This window comes from Vipera ursinii, assembly GCF_947247035.1.
Source record: "Vipera ursinii genome assembly, chromosome: 2".
Classification (NCBI taxonomy): domain Eukaryota; kingdom Metazoa; phylum Chordata; class Lepidosauria; order Squamata; family Viperidae; genus Vipera; species Vipera ursinii.
In genome coordinates, this window is record NC_139513.1 from 246,131,845 (window position 1) to 246,150,739 (window position 18,895).

The 18,895-nt window shown below is 37.3% G+C and overlaps 1 protein-coding gene across 6 annotated transcripts in view; it reads left to right on the forward strand.

Moving 5' to 3' along the window:
• The window catches only part of EPB41L4A (erythrocyte membrane protein band 4.1 like 4A), a gene marked incomplete at its 3' end in the record, with an annotated part of 88,465 nt that overhangs the window by 9,958 nt on the left and 59,612 nt on the right, over positions 1-18,895 (forward strand). For all 6 annotated transcript variants that reach the window (XM_083351481.1, XM_083351479.1, XM_083351483.1 and 3 more), the window contains one exon: positions 13,686-13,790. In XM_083351481.1, the coding sequence (XP_083207607.1) occupies positions 13,686-13,790 (105 nt within the window). The remainder of the gene's footprint in view (positions 1-13,685; positions 13,791-18,895) is intronic.

Here is an 18,895-nt window from a genome sequence, read left to right on the forward strand (position 1 = left end):
AGTGTAGGCCATGTATGACTTGGAGTGCTGCAGTACAGTATAAACTTAGGGAAGCCACGGAAAGTGTGTGTCCATGCAGGATATATGCGAGCGTAGGAAGTCTATAGAAAGGGAGTGGGATGTATATGTGTGTGCAAGCTGGGGAAAGAGGGTGCAGGGCATGTGTAAGCAGGGAGGCTGGGAAAAGGGTACAAGGTCTGTAAGCACAGGGAAGCTTAGGGAAAGAACATGCTGGGGTATGCAAACTGAACAGAAACATGCTGGAGAAGTAAGGCATTTATGGATGTGTGTCTACATACAAGTGCAGGGAGGCTCAGGGAAACACAGCGCTACTGGGTATGTGCAATTGTGCGTACGCAAGAAGGCCCAGGAAATGAGGGCACTGGTAAGTGAGCAAGGGAGGACGAAGGACGCAGTGCATGCGAGCAGAGAAAGGCTGGTTGGGAGGCTTAGCCATTATACCCCCAGTTTGGGGGAAGTTAGCAGAGAATGTCAGCAGTGGCAATCGTGTGACTATAGGACATTGCAGCTGGTCATAAGGATGAGCTGGTTGCATCACCCAAATTTTGTTCACATAACCATGGGGTTGCTGCAACAGCCAGGACTTCGAGGACTGGTCTAAAGTCCATTCAGTGCCATTGTAACTTCAAATAATCACTGAATTAAGGGCTGTAACTCGAGGACTACTTACATTGTGTTTTGAGATGGTATGCTCTACATTTCATATTTATGAGCCAATCAAAATAATAGACTGGATGACTGTTGAAAATTGATGGCTAACAGGTGAGCAGGCAAGTTACACTTTGTCAAACACGAAATAAATGTATCTTTGGTTCTTTTGCTTCTTTTTACTTGCATGAGCTAGAGGCAAAAATGGCATCTCAACTAATAGCCTGCATTTACTTGCCCATAAGTTGGAATAATTTAATTATTTTGTGTTTTACTATGCTCAATGAGGATAGCAAAGTTAACAGAAATGCACATCTTGATAATATCTTTGCCCTCGATTACTTTAGCAGCTGATTTTTTGTAATATCCAAAATCCCTTTCTTATTCATGGGAGATAATAGAGAAATTTACAAGGTTAGCATATTGAATGAATACAACAAATGGCTTTGATTGTGAAAACTTATTTTTTGCAAATAACTTTGCAATTAGTTCCCAAGTTTAATACCAGAGACACATCATTTACACATAAGTATTTCTTATGCGAGATCATTCGTGGTTTCGGGGTGGGGTATCATCAGTACGCTGATGATACCCAACTTTTTCTTTCCACCCAGAACCAACTCAGTGATGCCCTCTCCGTGATGTCCCGGTGCCTGGAGGCGGTTCAGGTCTGGATGGGGAGAAACAGGCTTCGTCTCAATCCTGCCAAGACTGAGTGGCTGTGCATATTGGCATCTCGGGTTAACCAAGTTATTCCACCTCTAACGATGGGGGGTGAGGTGTTACCCCCCGTTGATAGGGCTCGCAACTTGGGCGTCCTCCTGGATTCACGACTCAATTTTGAAGATCACATAGGAGCTGTGACCAGGGGGGCTTTTGCACAGGTTCGCCTGGTGCGCCAGTTGCGTCCCTATCTGGACCGAGACGCCCTACGCACAGTTACTCATGCGCTTGTGACCTCCCGTTTGGACTACTGTAACGCTCTCTACATGGGGCTGCCCTTGAAGACCACTCAGAGGCTTCAACTGGTGCAGAATGCGACCGCGCGAGTTGTAATGGGGGTCTCCCGATACTCCCATGTAACACCTCTACTCCGCGAGCTGCATTGGCTTCCGGTTGCCCTCCGGGTGAAATTCAAGGTGCTGGTTATCACCTATAAAGCCCTACATGGCCTGGGTCCGGGGTATTTGAGGGAACACCTGCTGCCGGCATCAAATGCCCTTCGCTCAGTGCGCTCCCACAGGGAGGGTCTGCTCAGGGTCCCGCCGGTAAGAGATTGCCGGCGGGTGACACCCAGGGATAGGGCCTTCTCAGTGGGAGCGCCTGCCCTCTGGAACCAGCTGCCAGTGGAGCTGAGGACTGCCCCCGACCTCCGATCATTCTGCTGGGGCCTGAAGACCTGGCTCTTTGAGCTCTCGGGCCCAGGCTGAGGAGAAATTTATTTTAATTGGGGTTTTTAATAGTACAGGGTTGGTTTAATCTTTTTTAAATTGGTTTTTAACTTTTGTATGGTTGATTTTAACTCCCTGTAAACCGCCCTGAGTCCTCAGGGAAAGGGCGGTATATAAATGCAATAAAATAAATAAATAAATAAATAAATATATCAGTGTCTATAGCAGCTAGTTGTCACTGCAGTTGTAAAAATTATTTTAAGTACTATTTTAACTAAGTTTAAAATAATTCTCACTTTAAAACATGGTTAAGCTGTGAATACACTATTGATTTTAATGGAGGTACTCTTAACTGCCAGAGAGTAAGGCTGGGAATTTTGCAATTTGTACACTTTTTATTTTTGAATGTCTTGATTGCTTTGAAAAATAATTGTCATCTTTTCTGTGAGGTGACTGCTGATAGTGCCATCCTTTGACTTATGGTTAAATAGAAGTCTTTCAAAATCTGCATTCCAGTGCCTGCATATATCAGCTTGGTTTAATTTTACAGTTTAGTTTAAAATTGTACTGTCATTGCTTGTTTAACTTTTCTTTATTTTCATGTTTTATCTGCACAGAATTGATTATCAGAATTAATTTTCTGAGTTCTAAGCCACTACTGTATTTTCTCAAATTTACTTCTAGAGTTTTATAATTGGTTTGACACTTCTGACTGCTCAGTGGTATGAACAGAAATTATGCACTACAATTATGCCTTTGCTAACATTTCTATTTCTTCCCTGATGACATAACATGTTTAAATACTGTAATGGATTTTCTCAAGAAATACATTCAAGTGCTGTTTTTCCTTTCTCTCATGTTCTCACTTTTAAATTGCTTACAAATTATAGTAGTTTATTATCCTGTATTGTTTCTTAAGTTATCTTTAAGTTAGACAGTTGACTAATACTTCAGTAAATTAGAAGCATAAACAATTTAAGTTTTATCTTAAGTACATATATCTATAAAATGCATTTTTAGATTATTAGTTGCTCATATTTGCTTCCTTCTGTCATTAAGTGGTTTATTTAACACCTGCTGATTGTTGCAATTTACAATGGAATGACAATTGCTAACAGGTAATTTCAATCCATAGTTATAGTTAGGGCTAATGTAGTAAATTCAGATGTCATTATATAGGCTCATTTTACATGGTCTTATATTAATGAAGCAGTTACTGTTTTTTCTAGTAAGATATATATATATATATATATATATATATATATATATATATATATATATATATATATATATATATATCTCAGGCATATATAAAAATTGATAAAAATATACTCACTTTGTTCTACTGAGAACTATAAAGTTTTCCACCCAGATTAGTGATAACAAAAGAATGTGTGAATCTATGTCAATCAACTTGTGCGTTGTAATAACAAACTTACTGTGAACAATTTGAAAAGATATTTAATATACACTTTCTGTTTTGTGTTTTCACATGCTGAGATATAGGGACAAGTATCACCTGCAAACATTTCCTTTTGTCTACATATTAATGATTCTAGTATTACCTGAATTAACACTCAGAAAGTACACTTGAAATATTATTTTTATTTTGTAATGCTATTTCTGATGTCATTTCACTGCAAAATCATTTTTAGACATAGTCGTACTCTAAATTGAAGTGCTGAATCAACAGTATGGATAATTTGAGGCATATAGTGTTTCAAAGAACATTCTACTACAAAACAAACCATGTGGTAAATTAAAAGTACAGATTTTATTTTCCTGGGCTCCAAGATCACCGCAGATGGGGACTGCAGCCAAGAAATTAAAAGACGCTCCTGGGGAGGAAAGCCATGGCAAATCTAGACAGCACACTAAAAAGCAGAGACATCACCCTGCCAACAAAAGTGTGTATAGTCAAGGCTATGGTCTTCCCAGTTGCAATGTATGGCTGTGAATGTTGGACCATAAGAAAGGCTGAGCGCCAAAGAATTGAGGCCTTTGAACTATGGTGCTGGAAAAGATTCCTGCGAGTCCCTTGGACTGCAAGGTGTTCCAACCGGTCAGTTCTAGAGGAGATCAACCCTGACAGCTCTTTAGAAGGCCAGATCCTGAAGTTGAAACTCAAATACTTTGGCTACCTAATGAGAAGGAAGGACTCACTGGAGAAGAGCCTAATGCTGGAAAAGATTGAGGGCAAGAGAAGAAGGGGACGACAGAGAATGAGGTGGCTGGATGGAGTCACTGAAGCAGTAGGTGTGAGCTTAAATGGACTCCAGAAGATGGTAGAGGACAGGAAGGCCTGGAGGAACGTTGTCCATGGGGTTGCAATGGGTCGGACACAACTTTGCAATTAACAACAACAAAATTAAAAGTAGACATGTATACTTTCAATGTTCACTTGTACTTTTATTCTTCTGTTTGTTCATATTAGTGCCTCAATATTAATTAGCAATACCACCTACTAAAATAATACATAGATTTCACTGGTTTATCTGTTCAATTAGTAATGTTATTATTTAATAGAGAGCCTTGGAGCAGTGGGCTAATGCCTCCTTAAGTAACACCAGCTGCCTGCAATTAGTGCAGGTTCGCATCCCACCAGGCTCAAGGTTGACTCAGCCTTCCATCCTTCCGAGGTAGGTAAAATGAGGACCCAGATTGTTGGGGGCAATTAAGCTGACTTTGTAATAATGCTGCTTGGGTGTGTGTGTGAAAGCCCTAATAAGCAGGCATATACATAGAATGAAGGCTACTGCTAAGCTTGTAAGCCGCCCTGAGTCTTCGGAGAAGGGCGGGATATAAATGGAATTAAAATAAATAAATAATTAATAAAGTTTGCCACATACCTCAAGTTCTAATCTGCTTTGAGAAACTACATATTGCCTAGAGCTTTTTATTAATTGATCCCAAGAGACTGTCAGTTTGAATGTTGGAAAGTAATGTATTTTTCATTAGTAGTGTCTGTGCAGACAATGAATTCACAGAAATTAGGCTGACTTCACTGAGTTGCAAACTTTTGAATGAGCATGAGACTGCAGTAAAGAGTTAGACTATTTTGTTTCTTTTTGCTGCCACCTGGTGATCATTTAATTTTTGCATTCCAAATATGTAACACAAGTTAGGTAATATTTTAATTGTTGCTTAGAATAACATTGTGTATATTTGTTCAAAGACATTGTGTAATGCTACATTAAATTAATTATATTAACACATTTTTGCTGATGTTTATATAGTACATTATTTGAAATTTCTTTTAGCATTTGCAAAGCATTTTATATACCTCTTTTCAGCACATTATTCTTCAAGTATCATGACTGCATATCACAGAATTATTTCTCAAATTCTCTGCTACCTGTGTTTTCCATAAACAGTTGTAAAATAGATAATTGCATGCATTGTATTGTTCACTACAGTAATATTTTATTTTCTTCAGGAATTAACAGATCTGGCTCTTCGGCTTTGAAACGGAGATGAGCACCGGCCCCTAGAGTCAGAAACGACTAGCACGCATGTGCGGGGGAACCTTTACCTTTACCTTTACCTTACCACATGTATAATAGACATGAGAAATCTATTTGTTCTGTTAATCTGATTCTAATCATAAATATATTTCAGACAAATACATATTTGTATTATCTTTGCTAACAACTTTAAAATCTATAAGTTTTGTTTATAAGTTTAAACGTGTAACTCGTTAATTAAGTTCTACCTGTTTGTCTTGGTAAATATTTGCAGAAGCATCCAGTTTTAAATTAAATCTATTTGCTTGAACATGTATTCTTCAAATTGAGATCTGTTAAGTTACTGGCCTTAGAATCAAACTTTGATGTTGCTTTTTTAAAGATTTGCCTGTGGTATTATATCTAATTTGAAATTCTGTAATATTTGAGTCAGTTCTTTCCAACAGTCTCAAATATATGACAATAAAAACTTCAGTCTTAGGTATGATTTCTGATATGATATTGATTGCCAAAAAGCAGAAAGCTTCAGCAAAATTATTATTAATTTTAGTAAGATGGGAATTCAATGAATAATAGAACACAAAAATATGTTTTTTCCCCTTAGAATGCTTCTGAGATCTTTTAAAGCATCATGAGAATGAGGAGCCTGCCATTCTCCAAAGACAACCCCCATTCTCATGCCACCTAGAGAAGACCTCAGAAGCTTTGTGAAAAATCGTGAAAACAAAGCATCACGTTTTGGGGAATAAAACGGCTTATGCAATTTGAAGAATGGCATAATTGATCTTTGGAAGAAGAGTTGGCATGACTAACAGTTGCCTCGCATTACAGATATGTTACAATCAAGCTGGGCATGCCTCAGCAGCAGCAGCAAGAAAATAGCCAGGGTCAGCTGGGCTGACAAAGTGTAGAGCAGTGATGGTAGCTTAGTTGGGCTGCGCTGCACCACACTGCACCGCACTACTAGGCTTTAGCTTCCCGCCACACTGTTGGGGCTTCCTGGGCATTTGGCACTTCCCAGAGTGCAGCAACAGTGGCCTGAGCTGGGACAGTGGAGGCTTTCAGGGATGGTTGTGGCTTTGCACCGTACTGCGGCTCAGGAGCTTAAGTGTATTCTTTCCCCGATCTCCCTGTGCTTGCACTGCAGCACCTCCCCCCACCCACACTAGGCTGGGCCTTTTCAACCACACATGTGCATCCCTGCAATCCTTTCACTTAATGATTCACACATCTGGAGTTCCGATGGCAACTAGGACTTTTGGGATTGTGGTTGCTAAGAGAAATGGATGACATGATATCTCACTTTATGACAATGGTGATAGAAATTCCAAGTGCCAATTGTGGTTATAAGTTGAATAATGCCTGTATTGATAAAATGGTTACAAATGTAACAAACGATAGATATGAGCAAATTATGCATTCTTAATTCCCATTAAGAGAACGAATGAGTCTTTAAAACACTAAAAAAGAATTACTTATTGCATTGACAGAATCACCTGCTGTAATCCCACATTATACTTTCAAAGGGAGGTTGCAATTACTATACAATTGGTGATGATGCTGGCTTAAATTGACTCGGAGTGGGCAGCTTTCCTAGTAATTGGATGACAGATAACTTGGAATAATTGGCTTTTGAATGTTTGGAGGATTTAGGGATACTCTGCCGTTGGCACTGGGAAAGAAGAGTATGATCACTGGCGAATGATTTGTCAATTCTACTCAAGTATTTTAATTAGTGACTCAGTTTAGAAGATAAATCACTAAGGAATTAAAATTTGTAAAAGCAGTTGAAATTAGAATATCAGGTGGTCTTTTCATTTTTTTTCTTGGATAAATATTCCTGTTTCTGACATGAGAAATTCAGCACTAGAATTTTCCTTTCCACTCAGTCTATATGTACCACAAAAGTTTCACACTGACTTTATAATTGACTAGTATCAGCCAGTTAAAAATGTAAAGGTGCTGTCAGGAAACACATTTGGTTGCTTTAATATTTTAGAGATTGCCGTATTTTCTAAATATTCAAATACATACCCTAGCGAGCTTGTTTTACAGATTTTTTTTCCATTTTCTTTTCAAAATATTTTAAGTATTTTAAGTATTAAGTATTTTGCCATATTTTAATGTACCATTTTAGTCCTATCAAACGAAAAATGAGCCTCTTTTCTGAAGGTTCTAGCTGTCATTTTATGAAGCTGGTAGAAACCTGCCTTTCTGGTTTTGACTGCTGCTGCATTATAAAGCACAACTTTATGACTCATTTTGAACAATTCTTTTTTTTTTTGCTGTTGCTGATGATTTTTCAAATCTTTCCTAATCAGAATGTAAGCCTCTACCAGATTTAAGTATAAAGCCAACTCTTTAAATTTTAGAAATATCCCCAGTCCAGATTGGTTATTCGCTGTTTTTCTCTTCCAACTCTGATGGAGTTTTGTACCCGAACTGTGTGTAATGATCAGGATTGCACTCTGTTTAGAAGCAGGATGCCTCAGTTTTGTTTCTAGTTCAGCTTTCAACAAAGCAGGGCATTTTCAAAAAAATCTATACAGCCGTGTTATGCAGTCAGTGACCTTGTTTATATAATTTGATTAATTCAGTCAGAGGAGGGGAGGCATTATTGTGTCATGTGAACACTTGACTGCAGTGATAGAGTGGAAAGATTAATAGAGATTTCATTGGTCAATTGTGTTCAGTTAGTGGCGCTTGAAGCCTTTCTCTTCCTACTGCTCAAAGATAAGTGGATAGTGCCACAAAATTAGGGGTTTTCTAGACACAATAGCTCTATTCTATACCCATCACACACAGCCAAAGAAAATGGAGCAGGAGCAGAAAATGTTGGGGATAGGTATACTCAGGGCTTTTTTTCTCATAGAAGGGTCAGAACGGAGTTCCGGCACCTTTTTTGGATGGAACCTTGTAGGGTAGGCAAGGTGGGTTGTATGACGTGTGAGTTCCGGCACCTTTTTCTTTTACAAAAAAAGCACTGGGTATACTGTTGAATCCCATTGGGCCACTAGTGATTTGCATATTTTTTGTCTGATTCTAAAAATAATTAGAGAAAGTGACAGTTCCCCATCCTTTTTGTAGGGATTGGGAAGATACCTAAAGCAAGTACTCTCTGCTTGAGTCCATCATTCCTGATCATGCTGGTAGAGCAGTGTTCAGTCTGTTACTTGGAGAAATGAATGACTTGAGTCAGTAGTGTTGTTCAACCAGTCTTGATAGGACTTTTGCAGAAGGAAAAGAACACACCTACGCAAATGTACAAACATGCTAATTACATCATTACATGGTTCTTGCTATCCACTTTCTATGCTTGCTGGGAATTCTAAGAAGTTATAGCCATCAGAGGTGCTCTACCTTACTGTGCTCAAACGTGCCCTACTCTTTTATGAGTAATGCAAATTATAACAGTCTTAACCCTGGATGGAAAAAGCTCTGATACTGGTTGAATATGCTTTGCAATACAATGTCGACATGATAGTCATCAATACTCATTTCTGAAGTAGCTTAATTTCATGTAAGAATTTCACTGATTTCTGTAAGATGCAGATCAAGTGAGAGGTTCTGAATACCAACAGAAACATTTAAAGCATAGGGTAGTAATGTGGATTGTATATGAAAAGTATCTGTAGCAGTTATTATATTTTTATTCTACTAACGTGACATATGTTTTAGTTGATTTTCTTTTAATGTACTTATAAAACACAGGTTTTACTCATAAAGATAAGTAAAATAAAATATTGGCCTACTGAAATAGATTCAGAATTTTCTTTTCCTCTTCTTTCTATCTGAATTGTTTTATCAAGATAGAATTTTCATTTAATTAAATGCAGATGCTGCAGCTTAGTGGAGCAATACAGTATAACTGCACAGCTAAGAATTTAGTAGCACTAGTGTCAATGATTTCTCCCTGGAATGTTTGAAAGCTACTGTCAGTCAGAGCAAATAACACTAGGTGGCATGGGAAAATAAGGAATCTTCCTATAGTAATAATCAGTTAATGAGTTTGTGGTGATACTGTTTTCTCAGAAAGCATAACCTAGATTCAGTATAGTCATAATACTACACATTAACCGTATAATTGCTGAAAATTTGGGAACAGATGCATGTTCATGACAAAGAAATGAAGCACTATAGGTAGTCCCTGACTTAGGACCATAATTGAGCTTGGAATTACACTTATAGGTTGTGACAGTCATTAAGTGGACCATTATTTGACAGCTTCATTTTATGACATTTTTTGTGGTGATCATTAAGTAAACTCATTTTCCCCAATGGGCATTTTTTTGCCAGAAACTGGAAGTAAAAACTGAAAACTGGCAAAAATACTAAAAATTGAAGTCATGTGGCTATGTGATGGTGCAACAACTAAATGCAGCCAGTTCCAAGTGCCCAAACTGTGATCACATGACTATAAGGGGGTGTGGTCATTGGAACTTCAAAAATGGGTCATAAGTAGCTCTGGGCAACTCCATTGTAACTTTGAATGGGCACTAAGCAACTGGTCATTAAACAAGCATTACCTGTAATATTATTTTGCCCAAATGATAGGCCTTGTCTTTTTCTGACTGTACTTGGGCATGGATTTACTAGGTTCAGCTTTGTCTCATGGCAGGACCCACAGAAGAATATTTTTTCTTATTCACAATTATTGTGGGCAAGACAGGAACAATTACAAATGCAAATGGTGAAAAAAAATATTGTAGTGGAAGAGGTCAACATGATGCTCTTCAGTTGTTTTGGACTGAATGTTCCAGTGTAGCCAGCTATGAGTAATTCTGAAAATTTTAATCAGAAAATCTAGAGGGCATTTGATTTTGTCCCAAAGAAGTAAGTCTAGGGCAGGGGTAGGCAACCTTGGCTCTTTTATGACTCATGGACTTCAACTCCCAGAATTCCTGAGCCAGCATGGCTCTGCTTGGAAACTTCTCCCTTTCCCCTCAGCATGGCTGGCTCAGGAATTCTGGGAGTTGGAAGTCCACGAGCCAGGAGCCAAGGTTGCCTACCCCTGGTCTAGGGTATAGCTGCTGCACTGTTAAAATATTATATATACATATATTAGTTAATACTTTTCCATTTTGGTACAGACAATCCCCTACTTAAAAATTTCTAAGTTAAGAAACTTTCTCCAACGTGAACAAACCTGTCCGCAGTTCCAACCTAGAAGATCCCAGAAGGTGGGAAAAGACAGGAAAGGGTTAGTTTGTGGCACATTGCACAACTAAGGAATGCCTTGGCTGTGTGGAGTGGAGGTGGGCTTGGACGTGCCTGAAAGAGGGCCCAAGTACTCTGGGGATGTAAGTAGAGGGTTACTGAGGCAGGGAGGAGTCTGCTTCACCTGAATGCTGAACCTGGGACAAAGGTCAGTCAGGGAGAAAAAAAAAGTTGAGCCACACATGAGCATGGAGAGGTTTGTGCTGCAAAAATGAGATGCTGCAATAACACCCATTGGGACGTGGCCTCCCCCACTGCTGGAAATCCCCCACCAAATGTGTCCCTGCTTATCCTTGAGGAGAATAGAGAAGTAAGCCGTGGGATACCATAAGGTTCTGTCTTAGGTCCAGTACTCTTTCATATCTTCATAAACGACGTAGATGAAGGAATTGAAGAGGAGCTCATCAAATTCGCAGATGACTGGCAGGAGTAGCCAACACCCCAGAAGACAAACTCAGGATCCAAAAAGATCTTGACAAACTCGAACAATGGGCCCTATCCAATAAAATGAGTTTCAGTGTGGAGAAAAGCAAAGTCTTACACTTAAGCAGGAAAAACCAAAGGAACAAATACAGATTGGGCGAGACCTGGCTTGGAGGCAGTAACTCTGAGAGGGACCATGGAGTCCTGGTGGACGATCACTTAATTACAGGCCAGCAGTGTGCAGCAGCAACCAAAAAAAGCTGGGTTGTATAAACAGAGGCATAGAATCAAGATCACGCAAAGTACTAGTACCACTTTATAAAGACCTAGTAAGACCACACCTTGAATACTGCAGCCAAATTTGGTCACCATATCACAAAAAAAAAACACGTTGAGAGTCTAGAAAAAATTCAGAGAAGAGCAACTCAGATGATCAAAGGCCTGGAGACCAAAATGTACGAAGAACGGCTGCAGGACTTGGGTTTGGTTAGTCTAAAGAAAAGGAAGAAATAGGGGAGACATGATAGCAGTATTCCAGTATCTGAGGGGCTGCCACAAAGAAGAGGGGGTCAGGTTGTTCACTAGAGCACCAGAGGGAAGGATGAGAAACAATGGTTGGAAGCTGATCAAAGAGAGAAGCAACCTGGAACTAAGGAGAAACTTCCTGACAGTGAGGACAATCAACCAGTGGAACAGCTTGCCCCCAGAAATTGTGGGCGCTCCATCACTGGACGTTTTTAAAAAGAGACTGGACAATCACCTGTCTGACATGATATAGATTCTCCTGCTTGACCAGGGGGCTGGACTAGAATACCTCCAAGGTCCGTTTCAGCTCTATTCTATTCTAGTGCACTTCACTCATCCCTCAGGTTCTGCATGGTGACAGCTGCTGGTTGTTGTTTTTTTTTAATCCCATTTAAATCCCGCCCTTCTCCGAAGACTCAGGGCGGCTTACAATTTAAAGCACAAATCAATGTGCTTAGCAGTAGCCTTCATTCTATGTATATGCCTGCTTATTAGGGCTTTCGCCCCCCCCCAAGCGGCATTATTACAAAGTCAGCTTATTGCCCCCAACAATCTGGGTCCTCATTTTACCTACCTCAGTAACCCATGGAAAGATTGGCCACGCCAGAAGCCAAAGCCACAATGGATCAATGCAGGAGAGGTCCTCAGTACCCAGAACCAGCCTTCTCCTACCTTTAGGAGGATGCCTCTGAGCTGCCTCACCCCAAAAGAGGGGCAAGAGGAAATTGATGTGCTTGCTGCTGCTTAGAGGGTATGAGGGTTAGGGTTGGTCCTTGATTGAATGGGCGGAGAAATGTAACTTTATGTAAAGTAAGAATTGTACTATATGTATTCTTTTCACGCTTGGTTGGCTTTATGAACAAAATGGACTTACAAACAGCTTCTTGGAATGTAACCTGTTTGTAAGTAGAAGGCTCTCTGTACAAAGTTATATTTTTTTCTTCAAAATATTAATGTTCAAAATAGATTGAAGCTGATCTTATACTCATGCTTTTAAGTCTTTGTTTTAGGCTAGTTTTCTGATAATGTGTTTTAATTTTGTCTTAAAGTAATTAAAGACAGGTGTTACTTTATGTACATTATGTACATTTGAACATTAAGTTAAAATGACTTTGGGATTCTTTTTTTCATGGTTATTTTATGTTGTTTCAGATGAGATTTTTCTCTGATTCTTTTTTTTACATCTAAACTGTATGGGTGTGCTTGATTGTTTATTTAAAGCCTATATCCTCTCTTTTCATGTTGGCACATTAAGTACTAAATTCATGGTATCTCTCATTTCTTCATGTTTAATTTTGTGTTTTAGCCTTTTTAAAAAACTTGTTTATGAATATACAGTATAATAAAGAGAAACATAGGTGATATTATACTGATATTTTAATTATAGAGCATCATACAACATTCTTCATTGTCAAGGAAATTAGCTAACAGTATGTACTTACACAGTACTACTAGCAAAGTAAAATAAATTGGTTTTTTCTTACAGGTAGTCATAGCTCTCGCTGCCTGAGTTGTTTAGCAGCTGGTACCACTATATACTAATGTGCTTACAATGTACCAGCGTTACTAGTATCAACTAGCAATGCATGCATAAATATGCCAAAGTTGAATTCATAAAATCACTCTGTCAATGGATTTGCCTGATGTTTTCCCTCTTCCCTTAGGGAACCTGAAATCACAAAGTGTTGAGGGTGTGTGAATACAGGCAAGAATGAATAAGCAGAATTACTGCAGATCACAGTTTGAGTACATAATTATGTGACCTCATGATATTAGAGATTAAAAAACTTGTCAATATAATTGCTCAATCTTTTCTATAAAATGACTGGCGAATAAGTCAAAAAACTTTTTTGCCATTGCAATTTTTGTTAAAGACCAGTTCTAATAATACAGTCTCCTCTGGTAGACTTATCTTGCTGAATGCATGAATGCCACTGTGTAGCTAACAAAAGAATGAACATTTGTATGAAAAGTCTCTGCACATTCTTTCCCACAGAAATCAACGAAAGGATCGGTTGTCCTGGGCTACGTTTTTCGGCATTTAAACCTCATTGAGATAGATTATTTTGGACTGCGGTACTGTGACAGAAGTCACCAGACGGTGAGTAAAGTTACAAGAGATTAGATATTACAGAATAGATAGCAGAGTGACGTTTTTTTAACAGTTCTGTTTTACACTGAAATGTGCTGTCTCAGCAAGTTAGTTGTTAAACAGATAAAATCTATTTCCCATTAGAGTATGCAAATTAATATTAAGGCAGGAATTCCTTTGGAGGGGACGGTTAGTCATTAACTGTAGAAAAATTGCCTTTACTAATTCAGAGGAATACAGTAGATCCTAAGAGGAAGCTAACAGTTAAAATAGATTTATATCAATGCTGAGGTTATTTAGTTGCCTGCATGTTATTTTTGAGTACCCCCAAACTCTCAGTGCATAGTCTGATTAGCCATCTTTTGATCTCATAATCTCTTGAGGCTAAATATGTATGGAAGGATAGCATGTATTGGAATTTCCCTGTTCAATAGATCCTTGTATTTGTTAGATTTTTATAGCAATGGGAGTCAAAAGTGCACATCCTGTTCTGAGCTCAAGGATTATTCTAGATGAAATACTTAACAATAGGGAAATAAATTTCACATCATGCAATTTATCTTGTTAACTGTTGAAATTAGGACAATTGTCCACATATATTACAGTGCTGAAAAGAAGTTGTACAGTTGGAGTGATGTGAACACGATTGTGCATGTTACACATGATTAACCTGAAAATTAAATATGAGCTTTCCGAGTTCTAAATTAACTAAAACTTCATTATTCAAAAGAAATTACCCCAAAAAGTTTTAACAGCATGATAGGAATATTGTATTAATTATTGGAAGAATTCAGTGGGCCTAGTTTTGATTTCAAGCTGATTTTAGAGGCTAGATTTAGATGTTACAGTTTAGGACATCAGAATTCATATGTATTTGTGCTGTTGTTCATCTGTTAAAACAGTAAAAAGCTCATGCTTCCAAAAATTATTAGAATAGCTCCATATTTAGAGGAAATTGATTTAAAATTATATGACTAATACTTTTAGTGCTGCAGAGAAATATATATGTAACTGGCAGAACTAGATAATACTAATATTGTCGATAGTTGTCATGGGGTGAAGAAGCAAAAATAAAACATCCTGTGTTTCAAATGATATAAACAACTCAAGTAAAAATGGTTAAAAGACCATAATTTATTGTATGCATTCATACCTGGATAATATTATATGTTGAAATGAGTTATACATTCTAGTGAAGATAAAGACCTTTGTGATAACATACACTTGATTAAAATGGCATATTCTACGACATCAGATTAAAAATTATGAAAGTGTAGTATACAGACCTTGAATTTACAGTTATCTAGGAAAATATTCTAGTGATTAAATAGAAGCTCATTGGGATGTGCAATGATAACTTCAACTTGTCTACCTAGAAAAACCCCTATATGAAATAATTATTATATATTCCATTTCTATGGGCATACATCTGTTTTTTATTAATATACTAATGATACCATGGTATTTGAGAACTTTTCTTATATAATTTGCAATATTAGATGAATAAAGATATGGGAAATAAATAATTGCACAGTAAGGAAACTACCCTATATACATCCCTTGCTCAGGCTATCTATGAATGGCACATGCAAGCGTTATTACAATCAATATATATGCTACATACATACATACATACATACGTACATACATTCGTACACACACACACATGAAAATTTGTGGGATAAAATTGTTTTATGACTTAAATTAAAACAGCTATTTTCTTACATCTTTTAAATGCACTCTTTTATTGCATAATTTTTACATTGTATTTCAAAATAGAATTAAATAAATATAGCAGATTAAGAACAGTATTAAATTGACTGAAGTAACTAAATAAGTTTAATGAGATGCATGGGCTGGGTTCAGTAATATCATGTTGCTCACATAAGAAGTAACTTGTAGTCTCTTTATGTGTGTTGTGTTGAAGCTAGTTTAAATCCCATATAGGGCAGTAAGAAAACAAATTTCTGTTTGTATGTTGGCTTCATACAGCTATGTTCTAAAATTGTAAGAAGTCCTATATTTTATTTATTTATTTATTTTATTGGATTTGTATACCGCCCTATTCCCATAGGACTCAGGACGGTTTACAGGGCAGTTAAAACCATGAATACAAAAAATAAAAACAATTAAAACAAATTAAATTCAAGCCCCAAGAGTTAATCTAAAACCCAGTTAAATTAACAACCCCACAGTCTGGACCAAATAGATATATGGTCCTTGAAAACCATCTGGAAGCTTCAGATGGTTCAAATTGTAATGATTCAAGCAATAACAGATGCTTCTTGTTCTACCAGTGTGTCTTCATTGCTATATGAGCTGCATTGGTTTCCAGTTGACTCCTGGGTGCAGTTCAAGGTACTACAAAGTCCTTCATGGTATAGAGACTGCCATTTGAGTGACTGCCTGTCTCCAGTTGTTTCTTCCCATCCAGTGCTTTCAGACAGAGTGGGTGTGTTTCAAGTCCCATCAATTAAATACTGTCTTATTGGGGATAAGACAATAATGGCTCATGCTTTCTCTGTTGACGCTTGTATTTTCAGGAAGAGCACCCTCTCAGAATAGGCATGGCCCCTACTCTCTTTGGTTTCAGGAAATAAAAGCTGCAATTAGAGAGGTCCTACTAAGTTTTTGCATGTTGGGGAGTGTTGTTTGGTCTGGGCAGCTATGTAGTTTTTTTTAAAACATATTTTTTAAAATCTTATGTATTGGGAGTTATTGGATGCTGCCCAGAATCTTCTGGGAGCTAAGCCATTTCACCAAATCCAATAAATCAAATTAAATCATTTTCTTTTCCTACTTTAATGGGTAAATAAAATGGACATTACAAATAGATCAAGGAGAGAAAGAAAGGAGGGTTTGTATTTATGACTATTTAAATGACAGAACTAAAGACATTTATGACTGAGATGATTAAAGTTTTTTATTTATCAAAAGGTCTCATATAAACATTTAATACGTTGAATTTAAAGTTGAATTAGTAATCATAATAATGACTCTAGCTTCAGTAGATGATTTTATGGTGGTAAACATAAAATGTTTCAGTGACTTGGACTGGTCATGAAATATATTAGAAAGTTAAAATCTGACCTACATATTAAAATCTGGCCTGGTGCACAATTTTCCATGTCATTAAATATTATGATGTTTAATGCCATTACACTGTATTGTCTTCCTTCTGTCAGAACCCCATTTTAAGATTGGTTTGGATTATTTCATATACTTTGTGAGCCTTGATATGATGGGTAAAGTGAGAAACTGAAATGTTGGACATTTCCATGTTTTTATCGTATTGAACAATTTTTATTGACTGGGGGAAAAGGGTCATAATTTGTATTTTTATTGCAGTTAGATATATGGGTCTGTAAAGTGAGAAACTGAAATGTTGGACACTTCTATGTTTTCATCATACTGAACAATTTTTATTGACTGGGGGAAAAGGGTCATAATTTGAATTTTTATTGCAGTTAGTTATATGGGTCTATATGGTTTTATTGCTTTTACTGTTGTAAGCCGCCCAGAATCATCTCGTGGGAAGATGAATGGCAAACAAATATAAATAAATAAATAAATAATTGATATTGCATAGGGACAGATGAGTCTTAGATCTAATCCATCTGATCAGTGGGTCCAGTGCTAGGAAACTCATCCAACATTTTGGTCAAATGATTCTGTCTCTCATTTTTGGTACTCTTATTTGATTTCAATTTTGTTTCCTGAAGTGACAGCCTAAGCTCTGTTTAAAATAATCGATATGGAATATGCTCTGCCTCTTTTCTTTCTGAGAATAGAAGTCTGCGTTAGGATTCTGTATATGATACAGATAGGCCTGCAGTTGCTCATACAAATTATACAGAAATGCCTTATTGAAGCTGCAGTGTTGATAAATGTATTTTGGTAAGCTTGAATATTTGTTTGAGAGGCTTGTTCTTTCATGTTTCTTCTTTTGACTGAGCTCTCTAATGATTTGGCATCTAATTTATGTATTATTTGCCTGAAACAAAATGTATATTCACATGTATTTAAACGGTATGCTTGGAATCTGCAATTTGATACAGGAAGCAGCTCAAATAACTTTTTTGATCAATGTCTTGCTGAAGACTATCTCTTCTAAATTTTTTGCTTGGTTTCAATCACTATGGGGATTGTAGTACATTTTACTAATTTTCTAATAATGATGTATTTTCTAATATAATTTCTAAGATTTCCATGTAACTTTAAGAAACAGTTATACAGAAAAATACTTGGCTTTTACAGATGTACCTGTGCATATACTTACAAAATGGATGAAATAATGTAGTAGCAAATATTAAGCTGCTAATTTGTATTTTTAATTTTGTTGATTTGCTTGAAATATTTCAACTGTACGTATTTTCAGATCATGTTTTCTTTTTGAGTGGTTTTTTTTGGGTTGTTTGCTTTGTTATACAGGGTAATAAAAATATTATTATATGTTTCTCATTCAAGAACAACTGGCAATTTTAATTCTGTTTAACTCTACTGATATAGCAATATCGTAGTTTATTTTATTATCCATGAGATACTAATGAACTTTAATAGATTTTTTTAGTATCCCTAAAATACTATTAAGGGACGCGGTGGCTCAAAGGGACGCAGTGGCTCAGTGTGTTAGGACGCTGAGCTTGTTGATCAGAAGGTCGGCAGTTTGGTAGGTCAAATCCCGAGTGCCGCATAACAGAGTGAGCGCCTGTTACTCGTCCCAGCTTCTGCCAACCTAGCAGTTCGAAAGCACATAAAAATGCAAGTAGAAAAATAGGGACCACTACGGTGGGAAGGTAATAGCGTTCCGTGCGCCTTTGGCATCTAGTCATGCCGGCCACATGACCACGGAGACATCCTCGGACAAGCGCTAGCTCTTAGGCTTTGAAACGGAGATGAGCACCTGGCCCCTAGAGTTGGAAATGACTAACACACATGTGCGGGGGAACCTTTACCTTTAAAATACTATTGTCAGAAAGCAATGGGGAAGTAAGGTTGGAGCTACTCTAATTATACTTTATGTTAAAAATACTGTATCATTTATTCATATAACTTATTTTTCTATATTTTTAAAATCATTATATGTACTGTTCAATTCTTGGGCAACCCTAATA